Source organism: Momordica charantia (genome assembly GCF_013281855.1).
Source record: "Momordica charantia cultivar OHB3-1 chromosome 4 unlocalized genomic scaffold, Mcharantia_2.0 BLBB01000004.1, whole genome shotgun sequence".
Classification (NCBI taxonomy): domain Eukaryota; kingdom Viridiplantae; phylum Streptophyta; class Magnoliopsida; order Cucurbitales; family Cucurbitaceae; genus Momordica; species Momordica charantia.
In genome coordinates this window covers 3,730,123-3,746,593 of record NW_028275162.1, presented here as the reverse complement: position 1 = coordinate 3,746,593, position 16,471 = coordinate 3,730,123, and the positions used below count along the sequence as shown (strand labels likewise).

The 16,471-nt window shown below is 31.8% G+C and overlaps 1 protein-coding gene across 1 annotated transcript; it reads left to right on the top strand.

Moving 5' to 3' along the window:
* The first annotated feature begins 8,285 nt into the window (after window positions 1–8,285).
* LOC111007582 (uncharacterized) lies at window positions 8,286–11,419 on the top strand. Its single transcript, XM_022279992.2, has 7 exons — window positions 8,286–9,360; window positions 9,500–9,769; window positions 9,894–10,028; window positions 10,119–10,190; window positions 10,281–10,505; window positions 10,592–10,697; window positions 11,179–11,419. The coding sequence occupies exons 1-7, from the start codon at window positions 8,845–8,847 to the stop codon at window positions 11,214–11,216; spliced, it is 1,362 nt and encodes a 453-aa protein (XP_022135684.2). The 5' UTR covers window positions 8,286–8,844; the 3' UTR covers window positions 11,217–11,419.
* Window positions 11,420–16,471: the final 5,052 nt, after the last annotated feature.

Genomic DNA, 16,471 nt, shown 5'->3' with positions numbered 1-16,471 from the left:
GCTTGGGACCTTAAAGAATATCCTTGAGGTATTGGGTTCAAACTACATGAAACGCAGCTCCAACCAAGCAATAACCGCTGACTCCTGGTTAATAAAAAAAAGTATAAATATATATCGAGAATGGTCCCAAAAAAAGATAAATAAGAAACATAACTAGTTGCAAAATGTTTAGATTTCTTAAGAAAATTGGAAACGAAAAACAAGAAATGAGAATGTTAGTAAATGGATTTTTTGTTTTAATCTCAACGTGTGATATATAATCTAAATTGGTTAAGATACTTATTTTTACTTAAAAGATCGTGAGTTCGAATCTTGTACTCAAAACAAAAACCAATGCATAGACTAAGAGTTATAAATTTTTTAATATTAGGTTATTTTAGAGGCTCGATTTCTTTATCTTTCTCTCTCGTAGGGATTAGAATTTGACCGCCACTTTTATGATTTATTTAATCATTATATGGTTGAAGAATAAAGTATTTTCTTAATCTCTCAAAATTATTTGAAGAACTAAATAAATGGTCCAACTGCTTTTTTGAAGGAATGATGTGATATTTTTCTTAAAAAAAATGATTAGAAGTCATTGGAATATGACTCTCACTTTTATCATTATTTGATTGATACATGGTTTAGAGCATTTTTACCATCTCCCTCCTATCATAAAATTATTTTCATTAATATAGTCACAACTGCAGCAATTATTCTTATCATCGTTGGATATCAATACACGATACAATAATAATAAAACATATGCATGACATGACATCAATATACGATACAATAATAATAAAACATATGTATGGCATGACACGATTACAAAAACAACAATCATATCGTATCAACCATATTGAACGTCTTGTGTACGATAATAAATGTATTATATCTTTGCCACATGAATATTTATTTATTTGACCTATACATACATATATATTATTATTAATCTCAAGACACAGAGAAGCTAGGTAGCTACTTAATTATGTTCACCAATGGAAGTTGGAATAATGGACCAGAAAGGCCATAGGTTTGGGTCTCATTCAAAATATTGTTTCTTTGGTTTTTGTTGCCAAAATTTCCCTCTCACTCACTTAACCATCTCTTCAATTCCATTTCATCCACTTATTTATTTATTTGTTTATTTTTGGTAATTGTGCCTCAATTTTCATTCAAAACTAATTCTACTGCTTATTTATTCAAATATGCATCCTATATTAGCTCATTTTCAGAATACTTGTGTATGTAATAGTAGTATATTATGTCTCTATGTTTCATGATTCGATTTGTAAAGAACAAAAATTTGAATAGAAAATTTTATTTATTTAAGAGAAAAAGTAGTATTTGAGAGTCTAAATAGGTTTTGAAGGGTAAAAATAGCTTGGTAAATCAAAGAAAGAAAAATGCAAGAACAAATAGACTTTACATGAAAAATTTATATGAGCCAGGGAGGAAATTCACTACGATAAGATATAAAGTACGAGAGCAACGTACAACTGATAGTTATGTTGCTAGTTATGTTGTTGATGTTAGCAATACAAGATCGAAAAAGATAACCCTAAACCCTAAAGAACACACACATAAATGCATGCATGGTGGCCCGACCACTCTGCTATCACCACAGACTTCAAATTTTCTCACTGGCGAAAGGTCACAACACATGATTTTTTCTCGACGATGGGGTCATAAAAGAATTCAGGTCACCCAATGCTAACAACTTGCACCTAACATGGCAGTAAAACTTTTGTAAGAATGTGTATGGTTGAAACATAAATAATGGGTATGTGTACTACTAGTCATTGTTCTGATCAGCTGAATGTCTCTTTTAATGCAACTTGGGTTATTAATTGAATTGACAACTTGTATGAACCATCACCATAATTTCTTCTATTGATCGAGTCAACCTGAACATAACTCAACAAACTAAATTACGTATGTCCGATCAGAAGGTCGTGAGTTCGACTCCTCCACTCCACATATGTCGTACTAAAAAATAAATAAATGAGTGAGAGGTATAGTAGGAGAGAGGGGGCCAACAGGGTAGTTTTCTGTTGATGATGACCACATTGATAGTGATTGAAGGAATCATATAGAGAAATCTTGGTCCCATATGTCTCTACTTGCAATAGAAGGTCATGTGTGATACACAATTTAGAGAGAGATGTTATATAAAATATATATATATATATATATATATATATATTTCTTTTCTTTTTTTTTTTTTTTGAGGAGAATATTTAGACTAGGGTTTGTGGGGTATGAGGGAGGGGGGCCATTTTAGGTGATAATGGAAGTAGCCTTCATCCTCTCTGGACATGCACCCACCTAAATTTCAAGTATATCTTCTTTTTGGTTCACTTTACCTTCCTCTATATTGCTTGAGCCTTCAAATTTGTTAGTGAATCAAATTTGCAACTAAAGGAATTGATTTGGTTTGCAAAATGAAAATTCTTCTTTACCTTCCATTTTTGCTTAAGGCTTTAGAAGGAAAGGAGTTGGAGAGTCATCAATAAATATAATTGTACTAAGCCCCGTTCGAGATTTAATGGATAAGGTATTTTTTACCATCTCAAAAATCAATAGTTTGGTCCTCACCTTGCAATTGTTGAACTCAAAAAAATTGGAGAATAATAATATTTGGTGTAGTTGTCATGACGTGATTGTCACCTCAAGTAGGAGTGAGCAAAGAGACCCGAATTACTTATTCGACCGATCGAAACTGACCAAATTGACGTCAGTCAGTTGATTTCTTGGTCTGTTGGTTCGATTGTCGGTCGGTCAGCGATCATACACCTCAAAATTTCGACTGACCAACCGACCATAATATGTACCTATTAAATTTATTTTTTATTTTTTTGTTTTTATGTTTTTAGACATTAGGTTTGAAACCATCACCCTCAACATGGAAGAAAATTTCAACTTGAAGGTAAACAATAATGAAAAATAGTATATACAAGAAGAATTGAATAGAAATAATGAAAAATATGGGAATAAATTTAAAAAAATGGAATTGAAAAACAGAAATAGTATTGTCGGTTTCCCGATAAACCGACCAATTGAACCGACAGTCGATTTGGTTGGTGTCAATTCCTGCAAGTAAACCGTCAGTTTTCATCATCGAAGTCGGCCAAAAACAGACCCCAACCGATCGATACTCAGCCCTAAGTTTGTCCCTAAACTTTCAAAAATATTTATGTAAAAAACTATTTGAATTCTTATACTTAAAAAAAAAACAATTATTTTAGTCTCTCAAACCTCCCTATATCTATTTTAGTGTCCTAAACTTTTAAAATATAGATGTTTTCATCCCAATACTCACCTCAACGAATTTGCGTGACCGCATTTTAAAATTTTAAAGAGACAAAAAGTGAATTAGCCAAAAAAAATTAGAAACTAAAACAAATATTCTAAAAGGAGAGACCAAAATAATAATAATAATAATAATAATCTATTAATCTTTAAAATTTGGAGACTAAAACAAAATTTAAACTTTGAAATAGCCTATTGCCATATTAAGTGGCAGGTACCTACTCTCAATAATTTATCCAAATTAGAAGGAAATTATCCATTAATTTCTTTTAGCTAATTAAGATTAATTAATGCTCCAATTAAGAAACCAAAAGACCAAAAAGTACATTACCATTTAAGAACAAGATAGAGACAAAAAGAGGTTTATTTATGGGAAACTCAATTTTTCTAACTTCAGATTGCTCCTCAGATTCCGTAATACGCGGCAAAACATCCTCTCAAAACTCCGTAATTGGCTCACGCGCTCGTATTCGTGTGAATCTTACGCCGCCAATGAGGAGAGAGCGTGAGCCACACGCGCCAACGGTGAGAATGGAACACGTGGTTGAGAAGTTAGAGTTCTGTTGTGGCTGGTTTTTCAATAACTAACATCCTTGGACGGGAAATTTTGCAAAGTGATGTTGAAAAATAATTTCTATATATAATCATGTCAATCACATCCATGAAAACAAGTTGACATGGCTTATTGTAACATGTAGGGTTGACACCGAGGCGGGATGGGCCGGTGAGGCACTCCCGGTCTTTAATGTTATATTACAGGAGAGTTTAATTTTATTATTGTCTTCACTTCGTTTTCTTCTATTTCGAGAGAATTAGAGAGTTGATCGACTGAAGGAATGTTAATTTAAGAATGAGTGAGAGAGGAGAAAAAATATTGCTTTTTTATTTTGTTTAAAATTAATTTACGAATAAAAAGTTGAGTAGTATTAATTAGATAGGTTTAAACCATATTGAAAGAAAATTATACAATTTATACTCTTGTAGTCTTGTATTTAGTTGAGTGAGTTAAACTTTCCTTCGTGCTAATTTCATTGAATATTAACTTAAATTTGAATAAGTTATGAAATTTAATCGGTTGGTTTGGCTAAGGTACTTCTTTCTATTTATTTACGGATTTTAATAGCTTTATTACAATTTTCTAGCCCTTTTATTCATTTCATTATTTTTAATTTAAGCCCTGAATTCTATGGATAAAATTAAAGTTTTAATGTTTAAATTTATTAATGTCAACTAAATATGTAGTGGGAAAATATTGTATTAATTAGCTGTTAACAATTTCTTTGTTTGTTATGGCTTATGATCGGATCCTTCTTATTATCTAGATATTAATATTAAAATAAATGAGGAAGTTTAGAATAAGCCCTTCCTTTTTCATTGAGCTTTAATGAAAAAGGATATCTAACCATTGTTGGGTCTTATTTCTTACCTTATTATGATAATGATTGGACATGTCATTAGTTGATTTTTAATCATTAATATATCATTTAACCACCGATGACAATTTAATTCATACATCTTTTCATTGGATATTTTAATTTTTGTCAAGGACAGACCCTTTTATTTGATGGAGCCGAGAGACAAGAAAAAGAAAACGCTTATCATCAAGAATGATTACGCAAATGGTGTAGTTGTTATTGTCATGATCGTTCAACTTATAAGCAAAAGGTATGCTTTTAATCTCTAAATTTTATTTTTAGTTCAATAAGAGATGAGATTCAAATTTTGATCTTTAAGAAAGGTAAGTAATATTTTGACCTGTTGATGAACTATGACTTCCGTGTCCAAAAGATGAAGTTTCCACCCATATATGTGCTATGTCAGAGGGTATTTTTTGGGCAAATTCTCAAATTCCTATTGTATAAAATTTCCATTGCATATATTGGTTATATATAAATTTCCAGCAATATAATAAGAATGGAAAAATTCCAAGATGTTCTTAATTTGAATTATTTACATAATTTCGCGGACATCAACATAGTGTTAAGAGTCTCACATAAAAATAAATAAATAAAATAAAGAGATTTAACAAAATGTATATATTTATAAGAATTGTCAATTGATTTATTTGTAGCATGTATGTGAATTATGCAAAATTAAAGCGTCAGTTGCTGAAACTTTAAGTTTGTGTATTCTTATTTTTCTTTTATGAACTTGTGAGTAAAATAAGATAAAGATGTGGTATATATAAAAGATGAGTTTTTACAAAACTGTAATTGGCCAAGTCCTCATGGTAAGCTATAGATACCATGAGATCCAAAGTCCTCTTACTCATGTTATATTTTCTCCAACAAAACTAGAGTCAAGAAAAGTATCGGGAAAGGTTATGCAATATGGTTCCATGAGCATTGTGAAGCATAGACTTATGCCAATGAATGGAAAAGAAAAAAAAAATGTTGACATAACTTCCTTTGGTGAAGAAAAAATAAGGCGTCGACAAGACTACTTTTGATGACGAAATGACAATTTCATTGGCAAAATCTTCTCCCAACATGGTTATATCGATGGTTTTCTTAAGAAAAAAAAATCGTCTAAGAAAAATTTATGGCTTAGCAATTTGGACGAAACGTTGCGTTGAAAAAGGTTTAATTTCTTGTAGTAGAGAAAAATTATTCCTCTAATAAATTCCTCAATATAACTTGGAAAAATCAAATGTAGGGAAAATATGTTTATAAAATAACATCAGAAAAAAAAACCATTTTGGGTGATTCATTGGTCCAGAGGAAAATTGGGAGGAAATGAGTTTGAACTCTATGATGGACTCTATGATGGACACTTATGACAGGACATAAAAATTGGATAAACCACTTTTGAACTACAAGGATTGTTACAATTAAACCTAAAATTTTAAATTCAAGAAAAAATAATATAAACTATGATTCATATCTATTATCTAAATTCTTGAAATAAATTTGTTGATTAATTGTTTTTGTTCCGCGCTTGTTAATTTGGATTCGTAGTGCCAATAATGGTGGTTTGGTAGAGAATAAGTGTTGTTCATTGAATTATTCCGACCATCCAAATGAATTTTTTTTATATTCGTAAGTGTTCGAATCAGCTAACTTGCGTGCAACCTAATAAATTAATTATATAGGTGGCAATCATGGGTTATGACATATTCCCTCAAAATTTTTGGTACAAATTTGTTAGAATGATTTTAATTTTTAATGTTATAATAAATCATGAGAGGTAGTAATTGGAACCTTTAATCTATAAACAAAAGTTACTTCAATCTAAAAAATATATATATTTAATAATGTGTCATAGCTTAGAAGTTTTAAGGATATAAGAGTGGCCCACCCAGCTAAGTACAAGAATATATGAAATAAAATTTTATGGCTTAATTACAAAAGTACACTAGAAAATTTCCCCTTTATTTAAAACATATCCTTCTCCTTCCGAAAGTTTGAATAATAGCCTCCAATTTTCATAAAAGTTTTAAAAATATCTTATAAGCAAACATCCGTTAATATTTTAAATGGAAAATTGACATGCCAAAATATGGAACGACGTGACAATTAAGTTTGAAAAGAGAGAAAAATAGAGAAGATGTTATCATTTTTAAAAGGAGATTAATTATAACAAATTTGGGTAGATAATGGAGGAGCAAAACTCTGTTAACAATGAAGAAAGAAGACTTTTAAGACAAATTTTGTGATATGAACTTTTATTGTCAATGAAACAACTATTTCAATTTGTCACTTCATTTCAATTTTCCATTCAAAATATTAATTAATGTTTGTTTAAAAATTTTTTTTGAAATGTTTATGAAATTTAAGGGTTGTATTGAAACTTGACAAAATGTAAAGGTACTTGTAATTTAATCAAATATTTTTATTATAAAGAATTTTGACGGAATAAATTCAAATAGAATAGTAAAATCCTTTATGGGCTTTGAGACGAGAGTTGGAGTTTAGGTCGGTTTTACTTAAGATGTCGAGTCCATATTTACCTCGTAAATTTGTTAAGCTTTTTTTTAGTACGACATGTGGGGTGAAGGTTCGAACTCACAATCTTTTGATTTGAGATATATGCCAATTAGTATGTTCACTTTGGCAAAGATTTAGAAAGAAAAAATAGTGATCCACATCAAGCATTTTCAGTTTATTGAACAATCCTACCCCAAACCTACTCAAGCTTAAAAGATGATGAACCCGTATTGCAAACACCCCGAGCCTAGAAGTTAGGATAATGAGACACTAGAAAATTTCCAATACTAGAGTATGAATAGAACATTGCTTCCCTTCTTTCTTTTTCTTTCTTTCTCGAGAAAAGATTACTTCCATGGTTAACAACTTTAGCATCACTTACGAATGATGTCAGATCCGCAAATATTAAACAAATGGTCAACGCCTATCTTCATGCTAGTCACACTAAAAATAATATACATATGCACATATGTAAATAAGTGAAGTAATAGAAAGAGAAGACAACAGGAGATCTCTATTCATTACACCCCTAATAGGTTGGGGCGCACCTCACATCTCGCACAGTGGAACTGCTGTCTCATTCAACTACATTTGTTCATATAATTCATACCTAATAGAATGCAGCAGCGAGGGGCAACTTGCCCGTACAATTAGCAAGGAAGATGGCACTATTGACAAAGACCATTTGGCAAAAACTTCACAGGTGCGAAGCGTGGTAGGCTTGCATTGGGGGAGCATAGCATAGACAGGAAAGGAAGCCCAGACGGTGGAAGAGCTAAGGGAGGCTGGGTCATTTAACGAAAATTGAAGGCTGTTTTCCTATTAAAAAATATATTTCTCTCTTTTACCTGTCAAAAATTTAACTAAAAAGACAATTGGACGAAAACATGAGGATGACCAATAAAAAATAAGAAAAAATTATTTTTATTTTTGTTGGATTGGTATTTTAGAAGAAGGGCGTTGGATTTTGGGAGGAGCAAGTGGGAAGATCGTATGGGGGGCGTTAGAAAGAGTCAAGGGGCAAAGCAGAGGGGAGAGGACTCGGTTTGGGTTTGGGTTTGGGTCCTGCTGCTGCTCCGGACATGCCCACGTGGCAGTCATGTCAGTCGGCCCCACCGCCCACGGCCTATGGTTATGGCTTCATTCCACGCCCTCTCTGCCCCCATTCCCCTTCTCTCTCTCTTCTCTCTCTCTTCTCTCTCCCTCTTAACCAATAATTCCGGCCACGGCCACTTGTTGTCACTCTCCCGCCGGCCACCACCACCCCCCTACTTTTCCACCTTTATATATACCCCACCCCCCTCCCTCTCTCTCTCTCTCCTCCCTCACTCTCTCCTCTTATATCACCAAACCAACAGATGATTCAACAGCAGCTCGTGCGTTTGGTGTGAGATTTTAGAGTACTACAAATCACAAACCCATTTGCCTTTGCCTTTCTTCTTCTTCTTCCCTTTTCATGTTTTGGGGAAATTGCGTATCTTAGCAGCAGAAAGAAAGGAAAAAAAGAGAAACTTTTTCTTTTTCTCTCTTTTGTTCTTCGTGGTGGGAAGTGGGGAGTGGAAAGTGGAAAGTGGGAGCATTTTCTAACCTTCCTTTGGATTGGGGATTCTGAAGAGAAACAATGAACAGAGCATTGCCGGAGATTTTGCACTGTTTTAACACTGCCGGGAACTGTCCTGATACTCTCACTGTTCTCGAGAGGCAGAGGGCTCGTTTGAAATGGCAGCAAGATCAGTTCTTGCAGCAACAGAGTCAGGGCTGTTTCAATAGGGCCGATTACGGCGGATTTCCGCCGCCGGTGGCTGTTCCGCCGGATCACCACCTTCCGGGGTTTATGGGGTTCATGAGCGGCGGCGGCGAGGGTGGCAGTGGTGGTGGGGCGTCCCTTGTTGAGATGGTAATGGGGGCGGTGAAGCCTGACCCTGGCTTGGAAGATGGGTGGTCTGAAATGGGCAAGTTTGATCCTTCTCTGTTGCTGAATGCCACTGCTTATGAACTCAATTCTTCTCTCTCTAGAACGTCCAGCTGCCCGCCGGCGGTGCCGGAGAAGGTGGGGTCGGCGGCCGGAAGGGAGAGCTTCAAGAAAAGGAAAGCTGAGAAAGTTCAGAACAACAACAGCAGCAGCAACAACAACAAGGCAAGTTTCTATAATATGATCTCTCTGTTTGTTTCTTTTTCAAGACCCAAAAGAGGATTCTAATTCTTTAGACCCAGATGGGAAAAGAATGGCCAAAAGTTTTCAAGGAGTTGTAACAGATTAATGGTGGATTTTGCAGGTGACTGTGGAGGAAGATAACAACAACAACAGCAACAAAGAGATCAAGAGGATCAAAGCAAGTGCAGAAGAAGGAGAATCCAAAGCCACAGATCAAAACAGCACCAAAAACAACAACTCAACCACCACCACGACAACAAACAACAACAGAGAAACTTCAGCTGATACCTCAAAAGAAAACTCCAAAGCTTCAGAGGTTCAAAAGCCTGATTACATTCATGTCAGAGCTCGCCGTGGCCAAGCCACTGATAGCCATAGCTTAGCAGAAAGAGTAAGCCAAAAAAAACATCCAATTTCTTCTTCTGGGTTGCTTTCTTTTTCTTTGATTTGTTTGTTTGTTATGAACTTGGGCATTTTCTCTTTTGATAATCAAGTTAATTTTTGGTTTCATGTAGGCTAGAAGGGAAAAAATCAGTGAGAGAATGAAGTATCTGCAAGATTTAGTACCAGGGTGTAACAAAATCACTGGAAAAGCTGGAATGCTGGACGAGATCATCAATTATGTTCAATCTCTTCAAAGACAAGTGGAGGTGAAAACTCAAATTTTCTCAATCACCTTAAAAATGGTGCTCAACTTGCTCTGAAATCTAAACTTCTCTCTGTGGCATTTTATCAAACAGTTCTTGTCCATGAAGTTAGCCGCCGTTAATCCAAGGTTCGACTTCAATGTCGATGATCTCTTCGGCAAAGAGGTAACAAAACTAAACGATTTCAAAAGTTCAAACTCATTTAATCAGAAAAATCAACAACCAGAAGCTAAAATTTTCCCGGGAAACAAACAGGTTTTCCCCCCTCCTTGCACCACCGCCAACTTCCCGGCGATCGGCGGTATCTCCTCGGAGATGACAGATCATTCTTCCTACTTACAATTTAATCCAAACAATCAACAAATCGTCCCGGGTTGTGGATTAGAAATGGGAATGAATACCTCCGACGTCGGTCTCCGAAGATCCATTAGCGCCCCTGTTTCTTTCCCGGAAAATTTCCTCGATTCCTCCTGCCTCACCGTAAGTTCTCTTCAAACTCCGCCGAATTCGATTCCGTTTCGCTCATTTTCTGTTCCTAATTACATCAAATCAATCAATCGCTGCAGCAATTCCAACCCTCCTCAGCGTGGGACGTCGATTTGCAGAATCTGTACAATGTGGGTTTCGATCAAGCAAGATCATCAAACGCCTTTTCTTCTCAACCATATACAGGTAAAGATAGGATCGAACTGTGTAGTCAATTTTCCTTCCTCTTCTTCTTCAACCGTCATTATTATGATTTGAGAAAGAATTCAGAGTAAGGAAAAAAAAAAGTGGATATTTAAAATTGATGATTGAGACATTCTCATGGTCCCCTCCATCAAATTTCTTAATGCTTTTTTCGCTAAGGAAAATGACTACAAATTTTCTGAGCCAATTGGCTTCTTGGGATATTCCTATTGCTTTGAAAGAAAAGGAAAAAAAATATTATAGAGATCCCTTTGTCAATCTCCATCAACAATCTTCCCACCAATTTTGCACTATTTTTTTTTCCAATAACTGTCCTCCACTTTCAACAGTGCATAAACTAAAATGTTTAGCTTGAATTAATTTAGGTGCGTCGAGGAATCATGATAGAAATAGTGATTTCATTTTGTATCTGATTGTAATTGATGATCTAAGAGTTGAATGTTTCTTCATTTTCTTTTGGTAGGTTCTGTTGAAGGAAGCAATATAAAGATGGAAATGTGAGAGTAGTTAGAGTCTCATCTATTAATCACACTCTTCATGAGATTCAATCAAATATTAGTCTCTATTTGTCTTCTCTTCCGTATCTATATATTCTTTTCCTCTTTTTCCAAAGTACATAACTAGCATATATATATATATGTGTGTGTAATTTGTATGTATACATCCGGCTCAATATGAATAAGAGTAGCGCCAATTAGCGATCATGTTTATCATTATACTAAATTCGACTTAGTTACAATCCATCGATCGACAAAAATTAATTGATTTGAAATACCTATTTTGGATTTGAATCGCTTCCGTTATAATTGTCTTTTGCTAAAAGAAAATAACATAAGATGTCATCTTCTCTTATCTATAATGTTAATTTGTATGCCGATACACAAAATACTTTCTAGGGACTAAGTATAAAGTTTGAAGAAATAAATAAATTTTGAATCAAATTTATCATAACCTAACAATTTTTTTAACACTCCGTACATGTCTCTTCACCTTTTATTTTAGTATCGTTAAAACAATCACCACCAAGTTGATATTATTAAGAAAAAACATGATATTAATTGGTTTATAAATTAAGGATTTAAAGTAAGATTAACATAATTCAAAAAATTGTTTCGATTTTGTGCATCCAATCAAATATCACCCCTTTATAAAGATGAGAAAAAGTTGCAATTGAAAGTGCAATAATTTCCACTGAATATTTATGGTTAAAATAATATTATCCAAACATTAGATTAATGTAATAAATACTTTTGAGATGTCCCATGAAAGACATGGGACAATATAATAGGCCTTTTATTTGAAGATGTTAACATTTGACAATGATGTGGACATAAAATTGATTGAGAGATGCTAAAATTGCTAGATTATGATTATGATGTTAACAATAACATCCATATGTTAAGATATTATTTAGTTAATTAAGTTTGAGAACCAACAAATAAACTTTTTTCATTCGTGATGTTTTTTTCCGTATAAAATATCTTTCATTACGTCAGACAACCATATACGGATCTTTTTTTACGTAGTCTATTTCCAAATTTAATTATAAATAAAAAAATTTCTGAATTTTTTCTCTTTAAAATGAGAAATAATTTTTTTCATTGTCTTAGACTATATTTTCAAGATTAATGTGATCTTGCTCATTTGCTTGTTTTTTTTTATTTCTCCAAAATATATATATATATATATATCTCGAAATCTTCCTTGAATTCGACAAGAAATCATCACAGATAAAGAAAGATCACAATTTTTTATTTTATAATGATTTAGAATGGTTTCGAGCATGAACATAGATGGACAACAAATTGACTGGTAACAAAAACGAAAGAGAACATAATCGCATATTTCATTAACAGACAATCTTATTCATTGATTAGGCGTGACAGATAAAGACATACGAGAGACATCGGTTTGCCACAAAAGTGATGGAAGAGGTTGTGATTAAAAAAAATTATATATATATGTTGCTCTTTATTGCTCCCATCAACAACTCCGTGCAAGTTCTTCAATTATTTAGCAAAGTTCCTACAACTTGAACTCAACTTTGTTAAAAAGAGGTGTTGTTTTCTCACTCGAAAAACTTTTTAACCTAATAAAATAATATATATATACACACAAGTGTAAAAACACTTATTTAATTAAAAAAACAAATACAATTCTAAAAATGAAATTTTCTTAAAATTATTTTATTTAAATAACTATAAAGGAAAAAATAAATAAAAAAGTTCACTTGAGAAAAGAAACCCAATGGGACCATTGAGCTTCATTGTAGCCACTTGCATCAAGTTGCCATTTGAGCCTCAACTTTGGGTTCACTTTCACACCGCCAACAATAGCGACTAGACCGGGACCAGCCCGGCCCGACTTTATTGATCCACAAGATCTCTTTGATTGGATTTTAGAAATACCATTCTGGCCTTTCACTATCTTTAGGGCCCATTACTATTTTATTGATTGCTCATAAGTTATTATAATGTTATAATCACATGAATAGCTATGGACCTTTTTTTATATATTTTGAAGTATAGAATCATTTAACAAATAATATTGAATTAAAAATAGGTATTGTAAATTGAAGTTGAGAAAAGAATCACACTAAAAGTTATATGACCATTTGAGCAAAGTTGAAACGGATTGGATACCTTTCCCATAAGTTCAAGTTTTAAAAATTCAGACAAAATTAAAATGTTAAAATCCTATTTTTGTCTTTATAGTTTATTTTATTTTAGTTTGAAAATGTTTATTTTATTCTATATACTTTTAACTTTGGTTCATTTTAGTCCATATACTTTAAAAAATACTCATTTTGATTCCCGTACTTTTAAAAAGATCATTTTAGTCCATCTTTACAAAATTTGAACATAAAATTTTGCATGAAACTTTTTAGTGTAAAATAATGTTTACATTTTAAAAAATATATTGATTGTAGCGTCATGTTGAAATTGTGATAGATAAAATGAGTTTAAAAATAAAATTAAAGGACCAAATCGTCACTTTTTAAAAATACATAGATCAAAATGAATGTTTTGAAAGTATAGGGACTAAAATAAACCAATGGACACATGAAAATGTTGATGTCGAACCCATGGACACACGAAAGTATTTATGAAAATATTGACACGTCGACCATATCGGATTATTTTGGGACACTTTTCAATTCTAAGCGGGCTTTTGCATTTTGAAGTACAAAGCCCAATTTTATATGTTTTTGGATATTTGAGGCCATTCGTGTACCCAAAATGATATTAAAAGTGAAACAATTACATAAAATAAAGTGAGAGTTTAAAACAATATATGATATAATATATGTTGCTGTTATCACTAATTTTGCCATCTATCTGACAAATCAGTCCATGGTTCTCTACAGTAATATCATAACATTACTTGAATTTTTAACTTAGAGAAAGAAGTTATTAATATATTTTAAGCAAGATAACAAACTAGTCAAAGTATAACATTACTTCAAAAAAAAATTTTTTTGGATAAAACATTATTTGAATTTTTAACTTAGAGAAAGAAGTTTTTAATATATTTTAAGTGAAGATAACTAACTAATTAAAGTATAAAATAATCTTATATTGAAAGATTTGAATCTTCATTCATCTATTATTTATTGATGTATTAAAAAGAAAGTTTAGTCAAGTTCAGGTGGATACGATAACAATATCATAGTGTACGTTATATAATCATTTAGGCTCCAATTTTTGTTTTTAATTTTTGATTTTTTAATTTTCTATTTTCTAGTTTCAGTTTTTTTATTTTAAAATACTAATATAATTTTGGGTTTATGTGACGTTGATAAATAGTAAAAAAAACAAAAAAAAATTCATTAAATGTAAAAGACACGTTTTTTTTAAGAAATGAAGTTTTTTCAGATTTTTGACTTCTCGTGAAGTTTTTTCAATGATGTCACGAAAAGTAGAAAAAAACTCAACATTAAATGATGTTTAAAAGCCGTCACAAAAGGGTTGAGGTGCTTTTTTTTTTCGAGGAGATTGAGGATTTACGATGTTTTTGTTATTTATGACGTTTTTAAATGTCACAGAAAGAAAAATAAGTTGTGATTCCATGACATTAAAATTTCACGAAAAACTGTAGCGCACTTTTTAACGTGAAAAGATGTAGATTTACGAATTTTTCGTCAAAATTGACGGAAAAAAGCATAATCTTAGTTCATATATGTATATAAATGATTTGATTTTAATATATACCACTTATATTTTAGAATTTATAAGTACAAATGAATGCAAAGTTTGTCAACGATAATTCGTGTCAATGATCATGATTCGTGTCAATGTACAGATTTTTTTTTCGAGGAGATTGAGGATTTACGATTTTTTTGTTATTTATGACGTTTTTAAATGTCACAGAAAGAAAAATAAGTTGTGATTCCATGACATTAAAATTTCACGAAAAGCTGTAGCGCACTTTTTAACGTGAAAAGATGTAGATTTACGAATTTTTCGTCAAAATTGACGGAAAAAAGCATAATCTTAGTTCATATATGTATATAAATGATTTGATTTTAATATATACCACTTATATTTTAGAATTTATAAGTACAAATGAATGCAAAGTTTGTCAACGATAATTCGTGTCAATGATCATGATTCGTGTCAATGTACAGATTTTTTTTTCGAGGAGATTGAGGATTTACGATTTTTTTGTTATTTATGACGTTTTTAAATGTCACAGAAAGAAAAATAAGTTGTGATTCCATGACATTAAAATTTCACGAAAAGCTGTAGCGCACTTTTTAACGTGAAAAGATGTAGATTTACGAATTTTTCGTCAAAATTGACGGAAAAAAGCATAATCTTAGTTCATATATGTATATAAATGATTTGATTTTAATATATACCACTTATATTTTAGAATTTATAAGTACAAATCAATGCAAAGTTTGTCAACGAATTATGTCATTAAATTTATTAGGCTACACTAAATTAACACGATGCTATTTGATGACACTAAATCTATTGTGAATGTAAAGGTTTTCGTGTCAATGTACAGATTTTTGTGATGGCTAATGATCATCTATGTAAATATTTTCGTGATGTTTAAACTCGTCGTCGTTATTAATATCAATATAAAATTAGTTAAAACTTGTTAATAAAAACAAAAATTATTGTTTCATGAATATATTGGAGTCGCTTTTGATTTCCAATTATTATATTTTTTAATTTGATGAAAAGGTAAATAATATATAGATCAGTGGAGATATGCTCTAGGTGGGGTTCGAACTCATGACCTTAAAAAAAATAATTCGAAATATACGCCATAGCTTTCCTAAACAGTTTAATTATATACAAAGTCAACAAGCAAAAATTAAATTGCAATAATTACAATTCAGTAAATTAAAGAGGAAGACTTTGAGATATTAAATGCCAAAATACTATAATAATTGACTCAGACCGAGGACAACCCTAGAATTTAAATTAAAAAAAACTCTAGAATCTCAATATATCACACTATTTTTGGGAGTTTATGATTAGAACAGATATTTTTATTGAAATAATATTCAATTATTTGTGACATTATTGATAAATATATAAAATAGCCCTTAATCTCTGAAGTAATTTTATTTTTTATCTTTTAAACCTTTTTTAATGCATAAAAAATTCTCTAGGTTATTTAGTAAAAAAGTTGGTTAAAACTTGTTAATAATAAAATTAATGTTTCTGGATTAGGCATTTGATTATTAATTATTATTTTTTTTAATTCATTCAAATTTTCACCGAAGTTATCCATTGATC

Coding starts and splice junctions, on each gene's coding strand:
- LOC111007582 (XM_022279992.2), top strand. CDS start 8,845: ATGAACAGAGCATTGCCGGAGATTTTGCACTGTTTTAACACTGCCGGG. Junction 9,770..9,893: donor GCCATAGCTTAGCAGAAAGA/GTAAGCCAAAAA, acceptor GGTTTCATGTAG/GCTAGAAGGGAAAAAATCAG. Junction 10,506..10,591: donor TCGATTCCTCCTGCCTCACC/GTAAGTTCTCTT, acceptor CAATCGCTGCAG/CAATTCCAACCCTCCTCAGC.